At 33.7% G+C, this 24,575-nt stretch overlaps 1 protein-coding gene across 1 annotated transcript in view; it reads left to right on the forward strand.

Annotated features, from left to right (window-relative positions):
- Nucleotides 1–1,312: 1,312 nt before the first annotated feature.
- The window catches only part of LOC105152351 (lachesin), a 73,098-nt gene continuing 49,835 nt past the window's right edge, over nucleotides 1,313–24,575 (forward strand). Inside the window, exons 1-3 of the mRNA XM_087416493.1 lie at nucleotides 1,313–1,565; nucleotides 8,094–8,252; nucleotides 8,889–9,017. Coding sequence (XP_087272619.1) covers nucleotides 1,328–1,565; nucleotides 8,094–8,252; nucleotides 8,889–9,017 — 526 coding nt within the window. The 5' untranslated portion in view covers nucleotides 1,313–1,327. The remainder of the gene's footprint in view (nucleotides 1,566–8,093; nucleotides 8,253–8,888; nucleotides 9,018–24,575) is intronic.

Here is a 24,575-nt window from a genome sequence, read left to right on the forward strand (position 1 = left end):
ATAATTGGATTATGTCCGGATTATGTCTAACTGAGAGATACGTCTACCTTACATCTGATTATATCGCGAAGACTTTAAATCCTCTTGCATCTTTCGAGAAGTTGCATTTCGAAAATCTTATCTTTTATTCTTCTCGTAAATAATATTATAAAATTGTATTATAATATAATTATGTATTATTAATTACAATACAATTGTGATTTTTATGATAAATTGCAATAAGCTATTCTCTTTTATTTTCCCGCGCCTCTCTGGCAAGTTTCTCGCGAACATTACGGGTTAGCGTCGCGACGCCGAGAGTTATCACGATGGCGCAATATAGCCTGTCTGTACAACAGCGCATTTGCACATTGTGAAAAGGAGCGAGCTGTGTTGAAGTGCAACGTTCTTCGTGCTCGAGCGAAAGAACTCGCTGCCCTTCTTATTTCTCCAGGGACTTTTCGCAGCGAGCGAATGAGAGATCAGAATTCTCTTTATTCTCTACCTCCTCTCGTTTCTCTTTGTTACCTTTCTTCGGCCTTCACTTTCTTCGACGTGAATAGGAAAATCGGCTAAATATCTCAGAGCACTTCCGTATCCCGTTGTCGCGATACTTTCTACTTATCTCCGGTTTTCTTATTCTATTTCCCCCTAAAGAAGAGGATGGAAACTTACATATTTCGAGCGACAATAACAATCGATGCTATTCAACGAGTTATACAGAATACAACCATCCGGATTCTCAATAAGCGGTCATTTAACGAGAGAAATGGTCGAAACTCTCTCTACGGGGACCAGTTTTTACTCGTCTACACACAGCGTCATCGCGTGCTCTCGGATAACTTTGCTCGTATAAAACATCAAGCGCATATCACAACGCGTTATATACATATACATATACATTGCACGTTAGTACATATGCCTTCGAAATCCCGGAACGATTTATCCCACTGGTGAATATCTATAACCATAGTAGGTTTGTAGATCACTCCATGCTTGAAAGCATCATTGATCATCCGTCTCGTTCGCGAATCTCATTCCTATATTTCTTTATTCTTTTCCTTCCTTTATATCGTTACTATACATCTTTATTCTTTCTCCATATCCTCCTTGCATTTTGCAACTAAAAACTGAAAAGATATATATCTATCCTTGTAATCTACCGTTCCTGTGGTGGTTGAGGAATCTTTTTATTCAAAATCATCTTAACGTTAATGAGAAAACAAGGTAGAAAATAACGCGTTTTATGAAATACACATACAATTTTTAATGGGAATGATATTGCGAAAATCATTATGAAAACGGACAGTAATTTTGTAATAATCGATACACGAGCTGCGTTTATACGATGTACAATGTGATATCCATCTCGTTTCAGGTGGCCTGGATGCTTTTCGACAAGAGCGCTATTCTGACGGTACAGAATCACGTTATTACCAGGAACCCCAGAATATCCGTGTCGCACGATAAGCACAGGACCTGGTTCCTACATATCAACGACGTGCACGAGGAGGACAAGGGAAAGTACATGTGCCAGATTAACACTGCTGCCGCCAAAACGCAATATGGCTATCTACACGTCGTAGGTAAGGCGCTCTACTTACGTGATATATCGATTTTTGTATAGTGTTAAAAATTGCATTCAAAAGTTACATCACTGTATTTAATATTGTAAAAAATTATCATTTTAAAAAACAGTTATATTTCGATGTCGCTTACGTACAGAATAAGTTTATAAACTTAGTTATATTAGTTTTGATGTCAGAGTAATATACTTCGATATTGCTTCTAATGTTAATAAAAATATAATTACTAATTTAAAAATAATAAAAAATTAAAAATACATTTCGCAGATTAATAATAATATTAAAGGATACTCTCTCTTTTTTTTGAATTTATAAAATTAAAATAATAATTCAATCAGAAAAGAATATTATTATATCGTAATTCAATTACATTTCTTGAGATATTATTAAATTTATGACATATATATATAACATATCTGCATAACATATATGTAATATATCTGCTAAAGATAATTTTAAGAATAGAATATATTTATTAATGGATGTAGCATATAACTATTAAAATTTAATAACTTATTCCTTTAAATATCAAATTTTAAATTAGTAGTAAATTATAATTTTATTTTTTTTTATAAAAAAATTGATTTTTTTATAATATCAGAATCCTATTTCATTTAAATAATGAGTGCTAAGGGAAAAAACTAAATATAGCCGACAAAGTTATTAATTAATAGAAGTTTTTCACTCACAAAAAAAATATTCCTGTTATTATTTGATTTTAAACTATAATATTAGGTGTTGGAATTAATTCGTAGCGTTTTTAATGAAAGAATGTTATTTATTTCACATGAGCATTAAAAAATACATTAATGAAAGTACTTCCCATCACTTGTAAAACGCTACGAATTAATTCCAACACCTAATAATTAACATTCATATACATGTTAATAATATATAAACTATATATAATTTTTAAACAAAATCCTACGTCACTATATATGGGACAATGTCAAATTGGTTTTGTTTAAAGTTATAGTTTATATTAATAATATATAAATGTTAATCACTGTTTAAAATCAACTCTTTGAAATAAAGGTTTCCATAATTGATAAATAATCGTTAGCTTTATTTCCTTTAGATATTTGTAATTCTTCCATTCTCCTATATCAAAACCATCGAAAACGTAATGATATTTACCTTAAACGGCGTATGCATTCTATGTTCATGTGTCGTAGTGCGGCATTAAATGTGTTGGACTATCATTGGATGCGAGAAATGAGAGCTTATCAACTACTCTAATATACTGCAATATCGTTTGTGTTTATCCCCCCCCCCCTCCTTGTGTGTCGTAATTTCCCATATATATATTTTCCTATATATATTTTCCATATATGTATATTTATAAAATTTATTATATATATATATATATATATAATTTATTTTATATATATATTTATATATATATTTATAAAATATATTTTATATATTTTATATATATTTATAAAAGATAATTATATCTATTAGCGAATAATGATGATCTATAATTTTTCGCTAGTACATCTTATTGTATTTCATCATTTTTAAAAAAAGTACTATTTCATTTCGTTTTACGTTAATTCTGTGGCGCCATTAGCAGAGAACATGCCACGGTCGATTGTTATTTACGACTTTATCGTATCGTACTGTGAATCCATTAGATACTCGGAATAAATCTCATTTCGCGTAATGGAGTCAGTTTACCGGAGTCACGAAGTTTGCAACAGAGCATAAGCATTTTATCGCAGCCGTCTAAACAGATTTATGTTTAGAGAGCGAAAGTATCCCCTTTCCCGCTAATTTTGCATGTAAAAGCGTAACGGAGCTATAATAATTTAATCAGTAGAAGGAGAATATCAATAAGATCTCGAGATAGTCGCCATCTCTCTGCCTGCCGAGAGAACATATTAATATCTTGAGTTTTGACGTCTCAGCTGCAGCCACCGTTGAAGCGAGAGCAATGATACCGTGGATGAGGGGGGAGGGGACGGATGCGTTGGTGTGGAGTAATCAGAGGGCTAGATTAATTGTTTCCACGGGACTCTTGCTCTCCGTTGTACAAACACACACAAGATCTCCTTGTGGTACTCTCTCGACACTTCGTGATAATGCCGATGGAGCCGACACAATGGCGATCTGCCATGACTACATCGTGCATAACAAGCTTCCGTCAATGTATTTAGGTATTACTAGATATATGTCTCCACATTTACCGCATGAGATAATCCCTCGATTCATTTAGTTAACCGATTAAACAATTCCTTTTTGGAAGAAAAGTAGAATTCATTGATTCATCAACTTTATAGAGGATAACGATTAATTATCATCAGCACTATTTACTACAAAATTTATTTTTTATTTTTTAAAATACAACTTTTTATTTTTTATTACAAAAGAAACTCGAAATATTTTTTTGAAAATGATGAATTTTTCATCATGTCAAGTTTTAATATATATTTGTAAATCTTATGAAGAGAGAAGAATTGATCTGAAAAAAGTTTTTGTGTTTGATCGCACGTCATTCAAATGTCGTAAAAATACTGCCGTTAAAATTATCGATATCTCTTGCCATAGAAAGCGTTCGCTAACTTCATGACCAGATAAATATATCGGATATTATACGTCTCTTGTTTCTGTCTATTTAGTTATTAAACCTCTTTTCTGATTTCTCGATCTGTCGATCATGTGTGGTCGCTCATCACTTTTCTATAAATAAAGCAAAAGCTCAGACTTAATTAGTAGCTCGCTTCTAAATGAAATAAAAATCAAAGAAGTTGTAAAATTGAAAAGCAGAATTGGAAAGGAAATATTCAATGTATCACTGTGTTTTTAATAGCTGCTGAAAATTTTTTTATTTTTTACATTACTACTTTTTTACATTACTTTGTTACATTAATAAGATAATACATGTAAATTTATACAAATTATTTTTAACATAATTTCTCCATTTTTTAAATTAAATATTTGAAAATAAGTTTTCTTTAAAATTTTGTTATATTTTTATAAATGCTTCGAATTATATAACTTATTATCAAAATTATAATATTTATTACACAATTATTTATAAGAACAACACATTTCTTGATCGCAAATGTACTTTGTAGTTAAATCTTGTTCTATATTCGCCGTAAATGAAGTTATGAAGCGCATAAACTATGCGGCTTACATCAGTCAAGAGGCGTATCATATTGTATATTGTACGATACGATATGAACATGGCATTAGGTTCCCTAAGGGTATGCTATAATTAGCAATCTACAGCTTACAATGACTTCATTCACGATGAAGCTCAATAATCATCCCAGAATAATTCTGTCTTTTGAATGTTAATCACAATATTCCAGTAGAACAAAACAGCGTTTTAGGATTATAACAATAATACAACGTATTTTTTCAATTTATTAAACGTAATTACGTATGTACATCTTTTTGCATCACAAAAACAAATTGTTTTTCAATCCTCTGATTTTCCAATATATATTTAAAATCTTTATTGTTATCAATTTTATCAGTATAGTATATTATTAAAATAATGAATATATTTTTATCAATTATAGATTTGTGTTGCTTATTAAAAAAAAATGAAAAATCGAGATCAGTAGTTTCGTATTTTTTCCGAAAGAAAGAACAGTTTTGTTTTGCTAAAGAGATGCTGACAAACCGATGAAAAAAACGACAGGTCCTGTTTGGAATTGTCAATATTTGGATATTTAAATGCGTGATACACGTAACGCATATTTTTGTGCACGTTCAAAATGTCAGGATGGTTGCCCGCGCGTTTACTCTCAAGACTCCCGACTTCTGTGAGCATCGTCGAGCGATCTCTCCTCCGACGTCTCCCGAACGTTGTGCTGCCGGAGTTTAGGACAAGTTAACGCACAACAGCGCGGCAACACGCGCGCGGTAGAGGCGGCGTTTGCGCTTGAATAATGCATCAACAGACCGTTACGCGACTGCAGTATAACGGTGTGCAGAATAGCGAGAGTGAGGGCAGACCGCACCTCTCGCGCGCGTTCAATCTGCCCTTGTTCAACAATTCGGTAACACCCCGCATTAGCATTAATGCAGGATATCGGCGGACATCTGCGGTAATTCATAGGATTGGCAGCGTTTCCTCATTCCCTACGCGGTGACCACGCGGCTGTTGGCAGATAAAAAGGCGCATTTTCTTTTCTTTCGGAGATCAGTTATAAGAATTATATGATATATAAAGTATCAAACGTTTTCTGGACGTATAACAATAACTTCTGCATTGTAAAAAAATTTTACGAAGAATTATAACAATTTTAGAAGATTTTGTAAAGATGTATATTTATTTTCACACACACACACACACACACACACACACACACACACACACACACACACACACATATATAAATAAAATTACAACTTACAGATTACATTATTCTTTTTGTAGTAATTTGTAAAAGTACGATTAAAGTCGAGTTTGTAAAAATATTTTCATACGTAATAATTTGCTAATGAATTATGTACAATTTTTCTTGTTATATTATCAAGATATACGAATATCAAAATGCAAATATATAAATGCATAATTTATATGAAAGAAAAATTGATATTGTTTAAAAATTATTGTACTATTTTATTTTATTCAATTGATTCTTATAACAATGCAAATCATATATATATATATCGAATAATATGAAAATTTTCTTTATAATGATCTTTTGAAAAAAAAAAAATATGAAAAGAACAATATGGAAAAAATGTATTGTATCGAGATATATGCGGATGTACTGCAAATTGCAATATTCTACTCGAATTAATTTCCATTATTGAAGTTAGGGTAAAGCGGCTATTCAGTTGTACTATTTTCATTTATATGTATGAAGTTATATAAAGTATTGTTATGTAAAAGTTATATAAAATAATATCTTTTTTATCTCATATATTCAAAAATAGTTCGTTGTAATAACTTTTAATTTTCTCTCTCTCTCTCTTTCTCTTTCTTTCTCTTTGGATATATATATATATATATATATATATATATATATTATTGCAATATATTAAATCGTTTGTAAAAATTAATTATGATGAATCATTAGATATCTAATTCGCATTATTTAAAGATAGAGTGTAATATAAAAAATTTTAAATTCTCGGCATTAGAGATTGCAAAATTCGAATAGAAAAATTAAATATGTCACGATATAAATAATTTCTCTTATATGTGCAAAGTTAATGCTATTTTAGGTCTTATTATTAGTGAATATTATCATCCACTGCGGCTTTTTTATTTTATTTGTTTCGCTCGCATGGTTGCATTTTTACAGGCATTGCACTTTGAGTTTTAAATTTAACGAGAGAAAGCTTCTTTTTGCTTGTCTGAGATTTCATAATTTTATTATAATTTTACGTCATCCTAGATTTCTTTTGTATTTAAGAGCGAACCTATTCTTAAATGGTAATTTGAATGAAAAAATATTACTATAGAACAATACGATTAAATTTGACAATGCGTTATATTGCATTAATTATTTCGTTAATATAATCAACATTTTTTTATTTTGAATATTGAAGTACTTACTTATAAGTATATACTTATTTGTCCATATTACAATACGAGGTAAATTATCGAGATTATATAATAAAGAAAAATTATTTATAATATGATAAATACAAGGTTCTTCTTATCTAACAAAATTTTTTGAAATTTATTTTATTTACACGAAATGTAGAAAATCATGTAAAAACTGCAAACATCACTAAATGATATATTGTCTTATATTGACAACCAAAAATGTTAAAGACATTGAAGTGACGTATATATTTTTCGTTAATATGTCGATTGTTATAAATCGATTGATTAATTAATATACGAAAAAGATGAATAATTTGGATGTGTCACAGTCGCATATAAGCAGCGTGATATTTGTCCATTTAAACATGTCAACCAATCCTAACTACTTGCATTTCCAAGTTGATCAACGTCGATGTGCAGACGACGTATGTCCATATACTAATATCATTCGTTACCACGACGACACTATAATTGAATTGTACACCTCTCGCGCACGCACGCACACGTGGTTAGTCGTTTAATTCAAGAGCAGTGACGACGTGGTCAATATACACAAATGTAAAATGCGCAATGATATCGCTGTCGTAGCACAATTAAAGAGTTATCAATAATCGATCACTGTACTGTGGTTCTGACTTATACATTTTATCTCTTTATGCAATCAAAAAGCGAGTTTCCGTAACATAATTATATTACATGCAGGGAAGAGAGAGCGATGAATTTATTAAACAAGTATATATGTCATACTATGTGAATCATATTGTAATACGTACATGTATGTGTCTCTTTATTCATGTATGTATTATATTACAAAAATATCATTTCTGTTTAATTCTCAACATTTGATTTTTAATGAGTAATGGAACTTTAAATCTTTTCGCGCAATTACATTACTTATATTACTCCTATATAGCTTTTTATCTATATGTCTCATTTTCCTATCCTGTAAATTTATAAATTTTGTATCATCAGTGGTTGACCACAACACTTTATGTTTATTGTTATAGTGCCACCAAATATTGACGATTCGCAGAGCTCGTCGGATGCAATCGTTCGCGAGGGCGCCAACGTGAGTCTCACCTGCAAAGCGACCGGAAGTCCAACGCCTAGTATTCGTTGGAAACGAGACGATGGTACCAAAATCTCGATCAACAAAACTTTAGCTGGTACGTACAATATAATTTGATGGCGAGATTTTATATCAGTAGACAAAACGATTATATATTCTTGGGTAATACTCTGATATTATATTTTTTTACTGTTATTATTTTCTCTTACTATTATTATTTTATTATTATATTACATTTCTCTTTTAAAATACATTATCTAAATTTGCTATATTTTGATTCATTTTATTTTTTATTTTGCAACTTATCTCAACAAACAATTTATTAGTTTGTTATTTCGATTGTATTATATATGCTATTTTATATAGACTTAGGCTTTAAGGCAAAATTATGCTGATGCCATTTAAAGTTCACTTTCTCATTTCTTATTATTTTGTATATCAACACATTTCTCATTATTTGTTATTTGCACTAGATTAATTATAAATAAATTGTAAATAAAGTTATTATCATTATTATTATTAATCCTCTTTTAAAAATATAAAAAATCAAATCAAAATTCCTGTACATTTTTAAGAGGGAATATATGAGATCGCGCGTTTTGACTACCAACACAAAATCTCGCCAATAACGGGATATATTTAAAAAAAATATTTATATGCCGTTCTGTGAAAATGAAAAATAATTAACTTAATCGATTAACAAGTAATGAATATTGAACGGTTGCGATTTCAGTGGCAGAATGGGAGGGTGAAACGCTGGAAATGGCGCGGATTTCGAGATTGGATATGGGCGCATATTTGTGCATCGCCAGCAACGGTATACCACCGACAGTTAGCAAACAGATCAAAGTATCGGTCGATTGTAAGTATATTTTATGTCTATTTAATTGCAATGATCTATCGAAGATTAATGCCATCATTCTTACTCTATCAGAAGAGAAATCATTACTATAATCATTATAAAAAAATATGATCACAATGTATCGGCATCAGTCCCTTCTATAGCGTTTCTTCTGGCGTGACTTCTTCTAGATTTATTCATCTTTTATAAATTCGCGTAAATATTTTCTTTTTACTTATCTATCAAAGTTTATTACGATAATCATTAAATATTGATGTGCTTAGAGAAAATGATTTTAAATAATTTTGTCATACATCCCGATGACATCATAAACATATCTTCATTTAAAAGTTATAGTATTGACATAAAAAGAGAAATGTAAAAAGTAAAGATCCGAAAGGGATCGCATAATCAGATTTCGGAAAACCAGATTTCTCGGGAGAGTAAAGGTACCTGCCGACAAACAAGGTATAGACTGGCTGCAGCTGTGAGCCTCTAAGTGGCAACTGCGACATTGCACTACGCGTCGGTATAGTACGTTGCTTGGAGAAAGGGGTTCAACACATACAATTTAATAACATAGAAAGGAAACCGACGACAAAGCGGGCTTTACTGGGTCTCTCACCTCTCTCTCTCTCTCTCTCTCTCTCTCTCTCTCTCTCTCTCTCTCCTGCTTCTAGGTTGCTTGCCGTTGCGCTAAAATAAGCGTGCAATTGAAAGCGAGAGAGAGAGAGAGAGAGAGAGAGAGAGAGAGAGAGAGAGAGAGATGAAGACAGGGATAGAATGAGAGACGGCAACGGTAGAAAGGCAGCCAAAGGGGTGTTGAAAGTCACGATCATGTGTGAGTGCACGTGTCAAGGGAAACGATATATAGAGGGAAAGAGAAGAGAAAGAGACGGCGGAGGTTCCCTGGTGAGACATAAAAGTAAGCTCGGGCGAACCGCGACACACCATTACCGTTTTCACCCCTGTACTTGCCTATTGTTACGTTACTGCCTCTCCTAAATACCAGGCACGTGCCTCTTCTCCTCGTAGCTCCTCTATGACATGGTTTCCTTTACCGCTACACTCGCACTCGTTTGCTTCCGTTTCCGTATCCGTAGAACCGTTCACGTATCTGTTGATGTGGATATCTTGAAGTGGATCGCCCTTTATGCTTTTCTTCGTGTCTACAGACTTTTTCTTGCATCCGTATAAAGATCATAGAGACTTATAAGGATCGATTACAGACGCAAAAATTAGCAAAACGCTCACGATGCACGTATTAATTTCTTAATATATTTCTGAGGATAAATATAATAAAAAAAAGTAAATAAAACGCGAATTATATGACTGAATGAAGAAAGGATAGTACAATCCTGTGCCGTATTGCGTTACCTTTGAAAGCGCGGCTCCGCGATATTTAATTATTAATTATCCGTAAAGTAAAATTGCATCCGCCTTTTAAGTCGACTACAAAGAGATAGTGTAGAGCGATGAGAGCGGAAGTTTGTCGGAGCTTATGCAAAACATAATCTTCGTATTCTTAAGACAGCTCCCTCGAGTTTCCACGTAAGACCTAAGCCAACCCGAAGCGGCACACGAGAGATCTTACGGGAATGAGAACGGATGAGAAAACGAAATGATGATTTATCCATATAATTAAACTAAAACTAATTAATTCAACAGTGTCGAAAAGAGATACGTCGTAATTATGATTTGATTGAGACTCGAGAGAGCTATGAAGAAAGAGTAAATGTATTTGTCGCGGTTCTCGACGCGGATATGCTACGGATTATCCTTTTAGGCGTCTTTTAATTCTGTTTGCGACCGTGTAACTGACAAAACCTTTTGCCAATATTACCTTGGGCTCTTTTGGAATCAAATTACGATCAAATAATGCAATAGTTTTGTCCACGATTGTGTATATCTCATCGTCGTCGTCAAGAAATAAAAACTGCTGTTCCACACTACGTGCGAAGCAAAATATGAAATATTTGCTTCCAGACGCATTACATTTTTCTTAAAAAATTGGACATGAATAAATTTATACAAATTAAATATTGGAACTATACAATTGGTATGTGATAGAATATTATTGTAAAAATAAAATTTTTATATTTTTTCTTTATTAGTAATACGAATAGTTATATAAAGGAAATAATTGACAAAGAAGATAATCAATTTGTATCATTATAGTCACATATGGTTTACTAAATTTGTATAGAGAATAATTACGTACGAGAGTGATTAATATCTCATTACGCTTTTGCTTTTAAATATGTAGCTTTATTTCAATAGTCGGCTCCGAGATTAGTAGCTAATATTTACAAAATCTGAAAATATGTTGTAAAATTTCGTATATGGTATTTTGTGAAATGCAACGTATAGTTTCCATCGACAGAACACAGTTTTATCCAATTTCTCGTTTCAATCGTTCTCATTCATTCAAAAGAAACACTTTTAATATTGGCTCTTTCATTGACCCGTGGCCATTTCATATTATAACTTGTTTGCGTATAACGGCAGAATATTCCAATGGTCAATAACATCGGCACGAATTTCAGTAGTAACGAGGAATCGATCGTATATGCCAGATTAATATTTTGCAAGGTGAATTTTTACGTTTTACTTTTGCAATATGAAATTTTTCTTTTTTTTTTTAAATAGTTGTATAATTTTTTTTTGTTTCGCCATCGATATTACCGAGGGATGTAAAGTCTGATAGAACTGTTTCAGTATAAAAATATTTCAAGTAGCATGTACGTTACGATTTACACGCTAATATGTACAGAAGTCGATAGTATTTTCGCGATGATTACTAGACGATATCGTGGTGACACATTTTTAAAATACAAGTGCTGTAGCTGGGAGGCCAGCGGTAACACTTGGCGCGTTTTTACGTGTTCAAGCGGAGATTAATTAAATGGTTAGACAGATTACAACCATCTACCGTCGATCCTCGGTCTGATGACATTACAAGTTTACGGCCTGAAAAACTGTTATATACGTTTTTCATCTCGCCCCGCCTGCTGTTGCCGCTGTTTCTCCCTCGTAACTTCCGTCGGCAACGTGACGTACACAACGTGACAATATTGTAATACGATAATTATAAAGCTATCGTCATATTGTTACCCACGCCTGCAAACGTCTCGCGAAATATTTTCATCCTCGAATACGTGGAACGCCAATGCGATCGCAGTATCGCAATTGTTTGCCGGCGAATGTAATTTCAGCAAACACAATTGAACTCCCTTGTTGCATCCATTAATACAGTTAACAGAAGAGCAAACATTGTATCGTTGGTACCATTATTAATATTCTGCAAGTGTTGATATTTGGGAAACGTACATATATGCTTATATTTAGATATTTTATCCATGCGCATTGTACTTGTAAACTTACAAAATTATGACACGCTTACAAATATCATCGACTTTTTTAATGTTTACATCCGACAATAGTTTTGATTAAAAAATTTTGACTTTTTAATCTTTGCATTTTTATCGTTTGCTAAAGAAATATTTATATTTTGCATTATATATTTGTCAGCATTTCTGACAATTTTGAATTCAGTCCTTTATGACAATTATAATGATGCAGAGCTTACTTTTACGTATGCATTTTAATTTTTGAATATGCGAAACGATATGCGTATCTCGTCAAAGAATATTATTTCCAGCAAAATAACATCCTGCTAAAGAATATAATTTTCGTCTCTCATTAGTTAGCGCGAATTTAGGATGATAAAGTCACCATTTCCGACTCGGACAGACGGACTTGTTGATGAGGGGGAGAAAGCTGAAATTACGTATAACGCGTTCTGCATAAATTTCCATTAAGAAACGCGGGTGTGTAAACTAGAATTTTTGAATAAAGTTCCAGAAACGTTCAACCTTTGATTTTTTTCAATTTTTTTTCCAATTTGGTCACAACGTACCAAATAACTCTAATTGAGTTTGCTTGTGCGCCGAAGAATTTTCAGCATAAACGAGATTAAATCGAGATAATGTTTAAAAAACTTAATTTTTGGTTGTATTTAGCTTCACATTTATTTTTATTCGAATTATTTAATTTTTCGAGTTCACTAATTAGAGATACAAAAGCAATTGTACAAATATTCATTTTTATTGAACAGAACTTTAACTTTTTTAATATGTGAAATATGCTTCAAAAATGGATTCAGCATTGGTGAACAGTAACAACAGTTCGTATAAACAAATAATCTATTTCGCTATATTTTCGAATTGTTACCGTTATATATACAAGTATAATATGCTATATAAAATTTATTATACATATTTTATATATATATATATATATATATATATATATATAAAACATACTTATATTTATATACATTTTTCACGAAGAGACAGCTGTTGTTTATCACAATACATTTCGTTTGTAAGGCTACTAGCGCGATAAATGGCCCGATCTGTTTGCAATAAACGGGACGCGATAAACTATTCACACGCAAGTACACGTAGTACAGACGCATGGGTGCAATCCATCACGGCTCCTGCTAATTTTATTTATCGCTCTTACCGTCACCGAAGATGCCCTCCGTCAGACGGAGAGCGAAATGAGGTTGCAGGTCACGGAAAGAATCGTTTTAATTTATTCGAACGTGTCCGCTGTTCGTGTAGGTGAGTATAGGTATCGCATTTGTACGGAATGTACCGGCGGCGAAACATTGCAGAGAATGCGGCACAGGGGTGAGGAGGGTTATATCGGGGGTGGCAAAAGGAGTAACAGAGGTAGTGGCGGCAGCGGCGGCGACGACGACGGCGGCGTCGTCGCCGTAGTCACGTATAAGCAGTGACTCAGACGCGATCCTTCTCTCTCTTTCATCTTCCTTTCCTTGTCCCTCGGGTTCCGGTGCTAACATCCCTGCGTTTCCCTCCCTTGCCTCCCAGTAGCAATCTGTTATTAAAATCAGCAACGAGAAAAATCCGTGCCGTATCTCCGCGGGACGCACCGAAGCGAAGCGCGCGCAACGACAGACGTGTTACGGCAAAAATTAAGCCACCTGCAAACTCGGAAACGGAATTACGTAAAGGTGGCCGTCGCTATTGCCGCTGTTAAAAGTCTTGCTGGGAAATAGGGCGCTCCACTACTGAACCAAGGACAATTGCCGGTAATTGTCGTACGGATCGCGAAAAGCTTTGTTTTTTTTTTTTTTTTAATTCTACGCGCACGTCAGATTTCATCATCCTTTTTCAATGTAATTTTAGTAAATTTTAGTAGTATGTTTTTAAGAAAAATTATTGTATTTTTTTTTTTACGATAATGAGAAGAAAAAAAATAAAATGGAAACAAATTCTTGGAATGTAAATTTATACAAAATACAAAAAGTAGCAATTGATTCCGATACGATCATTAACTTCGCGTCTCTTGATCGCATTACGTTACGCTCGTTTAACCCGAATAGTAGAGAAACTGGGCAGAGATATTGTTTGTTTCGATTACGTGCAAGAGATGAATGTACGCTCGTAAATAACTAAATGTTGATTTTAGAAAATTGTCTTTCGAAACGTGTTTTTATCTCTCTTTCGCACTCTTTACTAAACGATTTTTAACGAGAAATCCAGTATAGGGAAGAGTTTATTCAGAAAATTTGTTAAATATTTACGACTCTCTTTTCCTGCAAAAAAAAATGCACAACGTCTATAGCATTATAGTGGCAATTACGGGATTATTTATGCATGAAACTATTAACGGGCGCGATATCTCCGATGAAACAAGATTTAGTTTCTACGATACGGGGAGTATTGATCTACATCAACGAATGGCGCGGGACAGTGTTTTTATTTGTCCCTTTTTTTCGAAAAAAAGTCGGACATTTTGATTTAAACGATGCTACCCCACAACATCCATTCTGATCGGAACGATCGTGCTTATCGTGTTTGCCGATTGTAATTTAATTGTCCGACGCCCGAGGAAATTGGAATTCTGCTTGGAGCGTACGCCACGTGGGCGCCGATATTACAGATCGGCATTTGAATCCATTGATTTCGGTTTATCCGAGTAAAGCCCGGAAATCATCCGCTTTTCCGACCGACGAAAATGCGATTTCATAACCCTCGCGAATCTATCAATAAATTTAAAATTAATTGTTACTCCGCAACAGATCGTCATTTCTATCAATTCCGCTCTCTAGTTTCGCGTCAGTTAGCTCAATATGTATTGTATATAAATAATAATCGCTCCCTTATTTCAAATATGGCACACCTCAAAAATGTGATTTTTAAGTTATGTTATTATGATAATGAATGTTATAATGAATTAGATGTAAAGATTACTTTATTAATTATTAAAAATAAACTTACTTAACTTTACAATCTGTCCTCCAAATAATACTTATGTCATTCTTAAGGTTTTCAAAGAAATCATAATATCTTCTATAAGAGCGACACATTTTGAGTTGTGTCATTTTTGTAAATAAAAAGAAGAGTCTTTTACAAAGAATGTTTATAGTTAAAGTAGTTTTGATGATCAAAGTTTGAAGAAAAAATTTTATTTTAAATTTAGTCATTTTAGCTGATTAAGGTAAACATAAACTGTGGATGATATTTTTTATGTTATTTTTGATTAATTATTTCGAATTCGTTATAATTTTGTACGATATCAAAATCATCACAACAAGGAGGATTTTCGAAGGTTGTAAAAACAAAAATAACATTTCATGATCATATTTCTAAAAGTATATCCTTTTTGTCAATATTATTTGATTAGTCAATATTTTTCTGAAAAATAATTTGCCCTTTTTTCGGGCTTAACTTAATATTTTTTTAAACTAAATATTTTTAGTTGCATCACTTTTGAAGAGAATGACATAACATTAGATTATTATATATACACGTGTCCCTCCCCGTCCCTTTCTCTTTCTCTTTCTCTCAAAATATTATTTATTAATAAAATAGTTATCAAGATACTATTATTTTTTTTAACGCTACATAATTCTGACATAATCTATAAACGAAAATTTTTGCGAAAATAAAGTGATGTCATATTTACCTTTGATATTTCTATCGCTTTCTTGTACTTAAATTGCGTTTCCAGATATGATGTAAAACATTTCGAAATTTTTAACAGGTGTAAGTAATTAGCGTAATGACAATCGAATTTTCTAATGATATTGATTTTACTGGGGGTGTTCTTAGGTCTCTGTCGCGTAAGCAAGTCGGCTGGTACGTGGCGGCGCGACGGTAAAAAGAAAGATTGCCACTAAAACGAGAAGGGTTCGCGCACGTCTATTGCAAGGCAGGGCCTTATCGGCTACGCGAGCTGGCATTTATTTAAATTTAAAACTGGGGAATCGATCTCAAGCGCTTCTCCTCTCCTCGGCATCCCTCGATTTCAACGCCTTCTCTCTTTCTCTCTCTCTCTCTCTCTCTCTCTCTCTCTCTCTCTCTCTCTCTCTCTCTCTCTCTCTCTCTCTGTCTCTCTCTCTTATCCCGACTTTTCGCTTCTTTCCTTCTTTGTTGCAAACGGCCCTACCTCGTGGCTTTCTCGCACCTCTAATTCCCGCCTCTTGTCGATCGTCTCTGCGCCCGGCACGTCCCTCGAAAAACTCATTAACGTGTCTCGGTGGCCTATTCCCTCTTTCTCCCTTTTCCTTTTTCTCTCTACTGCTGCTCCGTGTGCACGAATGATGCGAAAAGGCATAGCATGGGAAATCCGCCGCCACTATGCGACGAAGCGCCAAGTGTCTTGTATTGAAAAATCAAGGTGTAAAATTAACCCACGTGAATAAAAGTATGTGTTTTAATTTTGAGAACACGTTTGTGTGAAGATACGATGAAAAATAGAGTACTTCTTCGAAAAAAAGCTTTTATTTTTATTCATTCTAACGCACGATATTGAACCATATTTTAAGAATTTACCCTCAAATTTAATTTCTCTATTTTTCTGTTTTACCTTTCCTTTTCATAATGCTTAAATAATAATATATTAGAAAAAATATTACATGAGACCTGCAAGCGTAAAAAATGAACAAAGAATTGGTTCATTTAAGTCAATCTGATTTACGAATATATCTGAGTGAATATATATGAGTTATTTGAAATTAATGTTCTGAATGATTTAGTTACATTTTTACATCATAAAAGAGGTTCAGAATAATAGACGCATTTCGAGTGAATAAAGCGACGATTTTCGTTGGTGAAATAATTTTTCTCCTACCATGCTTGACCTTTAATCATTTTTAAAGCTTCAGTGCTTTATAAGGCTATGAGTTAAGATTAAGTAACGCTGTATATTAAGCATTTTCGTTGATGTTAAGTTAGATTACAAATCTTTTCTTGGCCTGGGCGATAAATAAAATATTTTACTCTTCGAAATTCACTCACCATGTGCGGAACACTAAAGCTGCCAGACGAAGCCACCACTGTTTACCCTCGCAGCATATCAAAGCACTTGGTGACATACATAGAAAGAGACGCGAATCCTAGCCACATGCTTTCAAGGAACAAAGAGGTGTCTTCGTAGCTAAGAAAAAGACATAGGCGGTGACACAACAATGTGTACACGTATACAGAGTTGGAAATGTTACTTTAAAAAAATAACGCGTCACCGTTACAGTTACTTTTTGTTAAAAAATAACTTGTTACACCGTTACTAGTTATTCAAAAAGTAACGCGTTACCGTTAATTGAAAAAGTAACGAATCGTTACTTTTTCGTTACTTTTCGGGGAATTGTTGAGTTTATCTTTCGGCATTACCGAATTTAATTTATAAATATTGTTTTTAAACTTTAATGTTATTATTAAGAATGTATTTCAAGATTCACTTCCAAAATCCGTAGTATTTATATATGTGATGTGAATTGCAGATTTTCAATGCTGATAGTAACTATCAGAATGTAGTCTAAGATACAAAATATAATATATAAAATATTTTTTAAGAAATAAAAATAAGAAAGAGTAAACATTTTATAATTATATTTATTGCAAATAATAAACTTTTATTATACACAATACAATGTTAAATTGTAAATATATATTTGTATACTTACACAAGCATTTAAAAAATTTTAAGTTATTTCGCACATTTGTTATAATAATGACACAACTTGAGTAATTAGAAGTACACTTCTAGGGATACAAAATTGAAACATCTTTCAGCGTCAGCGATCACATCGAAATATGATCCAATCTGACCCATCCAATAAAAATTAAAGGAATGTTAAAAGTAACTGAATCGTTATTGTTATTGTAAAAACGTAACGACGTTACCGTTACAGTTAAAGACAGAAAAAAATAACGAAAAAAGTAACAGAGTTACAAGTAACTCTAGTATTACTTCCCAACTCTGTACGTATAACGTGTGAAAAGCGTTTGAAGTTAAAATTGTAGCTATAGAAAATCCGTTTTTTTTTATTTTCAACTTGAGAGAAAATTAATCTCAAAGTTGAAGTCGAGAAGATGAAATTTAGATATATTTCTTCTCACTTTCGTTAACGAAGATCAAAGAGATCACGGTTGCATGGAATGCTCTTCAATTTTTACTTTTACAGTTCCTTCATGTCTCCTTATCTATTTTTTTCACCTTTGCCTTGACAAACTCTACGCTGTACTTTCGACGCAACCGCAACTAAGTATCTTTACGGAGTTTCGCAAGAACGAACGCGTTCGTTCTGATCATTTCTGGTTCATCGAATGTAGCGAAACGATCGAACGAGAGAGTGTAGAATGATTTTGGACGCATCTAGATAGGAGTTATGCGAATTGTCGACTAACACCCGTTACATTTAGCGAACGAATACTCGGTTAGTGCAGTTTCACACCTACGGAAGATTCATAAGTTAGCAGCACGCGACATGATAAAATATCGGGTTGCAGGTGGATGTCGCACTATTCAGCGTCATTCCGCCTTGCTCGCGAAATACATTTACACGAGGCCACCTTTGAAGAATTACTTTTGTCGAGAAATAAGGCAGAACGTGTCAAGTATTGTGCATTTTCGAGGACGCGTCAGAACATTAAAAATTTGAACGACTTTGATTGATGCAGTCAGAAAGCATTACAAATTTCAATTGTTATATTATGACAACACTGATTTTGTATATTTCTTTTTATAAAAGAAAACGGGAAGTCAAGCGCGATAATTAGTGCGCAAATCTTTAAATTATTAACTTTTAATAACTGATCGTAAATTATTTCTCTTTAATAATTGATCAAAAATTAATCATTTTTGGCAAAAACATAATAATTATTATAGAATCCAAAATACAATGATCAAATCGCGTACACGTTTTGATTTATTTTAAAGTCATTATTATCAACAGATTAAAATAAAATAGAAAAAAAATGTTTATAATAATTTTCTTTTTATCTCTTTTATGATAGTTCCAAATATAAGCATAATATTAATATTTGGAAGTAACAACTATGTAGGGATTAGATTATCGAAAGAAAACTTTGTTGTGACGAAAAACAATTTACATTGCGCAACAAATAAATTTTAATTAAACTTTAATTACTGGAATATTAATTATATTGACGTACTTAAAAGTTACAGTCTGAGTTTTAAATCGGGAAACGACAAGTTGTTTCCGGCCTTTATAGTTCTTGCGATACGTGACGGTGAAGTACGCATGGCGATGCGCAGGATAGTTAAGCTCGAAAGCTCGAGGTTGAAAAGCCTTGAGAGCTCGAAACAGTGTTTTTGATCTCGGCACGTCGTGCAGCTTCCTTGAAAAGGCGTGCGAATCCTTTATGTGATTCGTCTTTTACTACATATAGTACACAAAATGAGTTTTTAGTTAAATCTTTTATTACCATTTAAACTGAGGAGCGTCTTATTAAATATCGAATATCTTTATTGCAGAGATATTTTATGATAAAATATCTCTTTGTAATTTTTACTAATCAGATATTTAGATGCAATACAAAATCAAGTGCTATAGTTTTTGATAGATATAAAGAGAAGGAATATAGAGATAAATATCTATAATATATGTATTAATATATCATGTTATTAATGAATACTATTGAAGAGATGAAGACACAATTTCTGCATTTTCCAAAAGTAATTACGATTACATGATGTCTTTTGTGCATTTCTCTCATACTGTAATACTAATGTGAATACTGCCGTGTCACTTTCCAGTGTTTGAGCTTTAAAGCCCGTCGTATGGCAAACAGGCAGTCCGGTTTTTGATCTCGAGCTCTAGTGTGGTTTCCTCGTTCGGAAATGCACGCGGACAGGGCATTCTGTTGCATGTAATTCTCTCTGCAGCCGCTCATTTAGGAGAGCAATGGAACAACCGTAGGTACTCTTCAAGAGAGAATCGAGACGCAGCGATACTGGTGCCCGGTGGATGCAGCTTTTGTTTGTCCCTTTTTTTTAATGCGGTCGCACTGCACCGCATCGAGGCGACGCGACGCGACGCGAGATGCGACGACGCGTATGAATTCCGAGAGGCGTTGAATTTTTATGAGATTGCACACTGTGAATTAGCCTACCTTTCGCCTACCTTACACACATATGTATATACGTACATGCCGCTGTTATCGCTTTTTGCAATACGCTGATGTGGAATCGAAACGAAATATTGATAAGATCATTCGTGATCAGCTTCATCGGAAACAGATAATTTATTCCGCAGTTAACGATCTTTATACTATTATTTCGCAAGGAAGAAGCATTTCCTGAAGCACCTCTTGTTTCGATGTTATCAATGTTATCAATATTTTTTTATTCTTGAAAGACGATTACTTTATACAGCAATTCCTCAGTTATACATTGCACATACAAAGCGAGGGATATTTTCCGGCTTGCGGAAAATACCGTTAACGCGATAAAACCATAAGATCCCATGGATTCACGCCCCCGGTCGCCAGTATCTTTTCATTTCAGTCCTCCGAACGGGCTACATTTCACTTCGCACTCGGCGTGAATGGGAAGTACTGCAATTCCCTAGTTAGATGTCAGCGATGCCTAGAATAAGTATAAAAGAAAGATAGATAAAAAACATAAGCATACGCATTAAGTGCAGACTCTGATACTTTTGCACTGACGTGAATGACAGCGTATCGTAACTTTCCTTCTTGAGATGTGGTTGAGAAATGGCACTAGATTTCGAGACTGTGTAGCTGTGTGCGCTATGCACACCGTACACCGTGTACTTTCGCGTAGTTAAAGACAACAATTAGGTTACTGAAGCGCAATTTAATTATCTCGCGGCTTTTGTGAATTACTTCGCACTACTTAGCGTAGTCAAAATTATTACCTTTAAACTAACGAACGTATATTGTTGTGTAGATGATATGAGACTAGAGTAAACAGGTATAGCACCGTAAAAATAATGAGATGTCATATGACTGCAATTTCTATGGCGTGTCTTAATTTACAGTTTGGAATTTTGTTCTTTGCATAAAAGAGTATGCATCTTTTTTTTTAGTTAGTTAGATCATAAATAGCTTACAACAGAGCTTCTTTATTAAATAAAAATAGTTTTGTGGCTTCAAAAATAAGTCAAATATAATTAAAATGTCTACATGAATGTCTGTGGTTAATGCGTAAAGAATATATTTATAAGATCTGAACAATTGGAATGCACTTATTAATAAAGTTAATTGTAAATTGTACGCAGTTAACTAACATTGTTAGCGAATTATATTTTATTATTTCTTATTGCCTTATAAATATATTATTCACGTACTAGCCATGGAAATCCATATAAGCATTTTATTTATATCTCTTTCTTTTTACAAATCAAAATTTAACAGCACAGATGAATCATCACTGAAATTGGAATGGAAAAACCTAATAAATTAAGCGTCAAGTACTGATTAAATAAAAAGAGAAAGGAATATATTTTAGTCTTTATAAAATTTTCGAGATTTTTTTTCTCTCCAATCTCTAGACACGGCGATACACCTGTGTAGAGATATCCAAAAGCGCAGGTGGCGTAATCAAAATTATGTAGAAAAATGTAAAGCACGGAGAGAGAAGTACACGGTAAATTTGCCCGTCGTGCGTCGAGCTACCTTCCTCCTCATTCCTCATCGGGCAAGCTCGCATCTCTACGGTCTCTCATCGCATGACTCTCATTCTCTCCGTCTGACGCCCGGCACTACGAGAGAGGGTGAGCAGTTGCATGTCGCGTAGCCAGTATGCAACGGCACATGGAGTAGACGTACGGCTTGACGTATTGCCGGGTAGTGTATTGTAACTGTGCCGTTACACCGAGACCAGGGTCCACCCATAATAATCATGTCATAACGCAATCCGCTCTCATGCGCATATAATTGTTATAACGATCTTTATCAGCCTTTGACCCTGCTAGTTGAGTATTTCAGAGATTATGCACCGAGAAATATATATATATATATATATATATATAATCTCTGAAATATTCAATTATATACTCACACACACACACACACACACACACACACACACACACACACACACACATACACACACATACACACACACACACACACACACATACACACACACACACATATATATATATATATATATCATTAACCGTTTTACACATTAATTGTATGATTCTTTTCTTGTATATGCATATGTATAAATATTTCGGGAACGAGAATAAATCATACCCACAGCTTGGAAAATTTATTTTAATCTTAGTCTTAAATTTGTTTTATTGTTAGATATGAAATTATATCAGCATGTTAGGTAATACTCAGTTAATATTAGAACTGATAAAGGAACTGACAATTTGATCTCATTTCTTATCTTTGTGTTTGATTAATGAAGAGTTATCTTGATATTTTTGTATCATTAGAATTATTTGTATAATATTCACATATTTTTAATATTCTGCCTGTATACACATACAATACAACAAAGAAAAAAATTGAAATCATTAGAGCATCTAAAATGACGCTATCGATGATTCTAGTGTTAATTTGTAAATTTATTTCATTTATGTTCTGATACATTTATTATTCAGCAGATAATCAATAAGTATTTCAAACAATAAATGTTTCATTTTTAATAATACATATACATATACAGTTGCAATCGCAGTTCAATCCAGCATTTAAAGTCACGCAAGAGTGATAATATTATTCTTGTTCTGTCGGGAAACGACTGCGGATAATGTTGTGCATTCGATGCGCGCGATTTTTGCCGGACAAGTCAAACGTTTTATATCGTTTTACGTTTTCATGGACAAATTATAACGTGTTGTAATTGCGTATAAAGTGGATGCGCGACGTGACATATCGCCGGGGAGTGTATTGCGCGGCATGTTATACTGTATTGCTGGCAGGGCGGGCTACAATAATCATGTCATAACGCAATCCGCGCGTGCTTTCCGCGGGTACCCGAGGCTTGTAATTATCGCGCCACACGAGGACTCGTTATAGCCTTTAACGCGGCATACATCGACTCCCGATGCACACACGTTAAAGTGGCTTGTACAATTGCGTATACGAGCTCGCGTCCTCCATGGACGCGATGTCAACGACAGAAGCGCTTTCAAAGTACGGCGCGCCAGGTTACATTGAAGTTTAATTATACGTCTCACATTATAATCCGATATTACGTGATAAGAGCCATTATGACTTAAGCCCCGACCACGCTTTCCACGCGTCGAGGTTTAATGATTTATTAGCTTTCGATAACGCAACGCGATGTATCTACAAATTGCTTTGCACAATAGCTATAAATGCATTTCGCTTCTCGATCGTCTGTTTCTTATCTACTGAATGTCGAATTCATCGGTTAAAGCTCCGTACGGATACCTTCATTCTATCAAAACGTTTTTCTTTCATTTCTTTTCTTTCTTTTTTCTTTGTCATTTCTGTCTGTCTCAACGTCATAAATCACGGAATGCTCTTGGCTAATCGCCGTAGCTCCTTCAACAGGGCTTCCATCATCCATTTTCTTTGGCTTAAGACGGACGCAACGCTGCCCGCGCCACGTTTATCCGATAATTGTAATGTCAAGCGTCTCTCGATTCATTCGTCCTCGTCGAGAGTGAAGCGGCTACGATGTCCCTCCGGCGCGCCCGATACGTGCCTCGACTACTCGAACAGTCATTGTCCACTCGGGCAAACTACATTTCTTACGCGTTGTCGCAACGAGACTGCGAATCCTCCACCGGAGACGCGTTTACAACGTCAAAGTCCGTGGAATTCGATGAAGATCCTACACAGGGATTTTTCTGTGCATCTCTTGCTGAAGATATACTACTCTCTTTCGTCGATGTCTCAATAATGTTCCGAAAAATAATTTGGTAATTAATTAATGAGATAATTACGACATGGGAATAAATGTTATTAAAATATATTTTTTAATATACAACAGCATTTTCAATCTCAATTTCATGATAAAAGTCATTTACATATTAGAAATCATAAATGCTGTTATTTAATTATTTTTACGTATAAATAATTACGAATAAATAATTAATATACCATAATATATGTATTTAAAAAAGCACTCATAAAATTAAAGAGAAACATTTGCATGGTACAAAATTATGATGTGAAGTTAAAAATATTTTTTACACATCAATTACGTTATTGAATTCAAGCAATTAATTTTAAGCAACGATATATATTTCTATAACGTTAGTAGTCTACAATTGGCGAATACAAAATGTAG

This window comes from Acromyrmex echinatior, unplaced genomic scaffold (assembly GCF_024713525.1).
Source record: "Acromyrmex echinatior isolate Ae372 unplaced genomic scaffold, ASM2471352v2 Scaffold26, whole genome shotgun sequence".
NCBI classification, from domain to species: Eukaryota; Metazoa; Arthropoda; class Insecta; order Hymenoptera; family Formicidae; genus Acromyrmex; species Acromyrmex echinatior.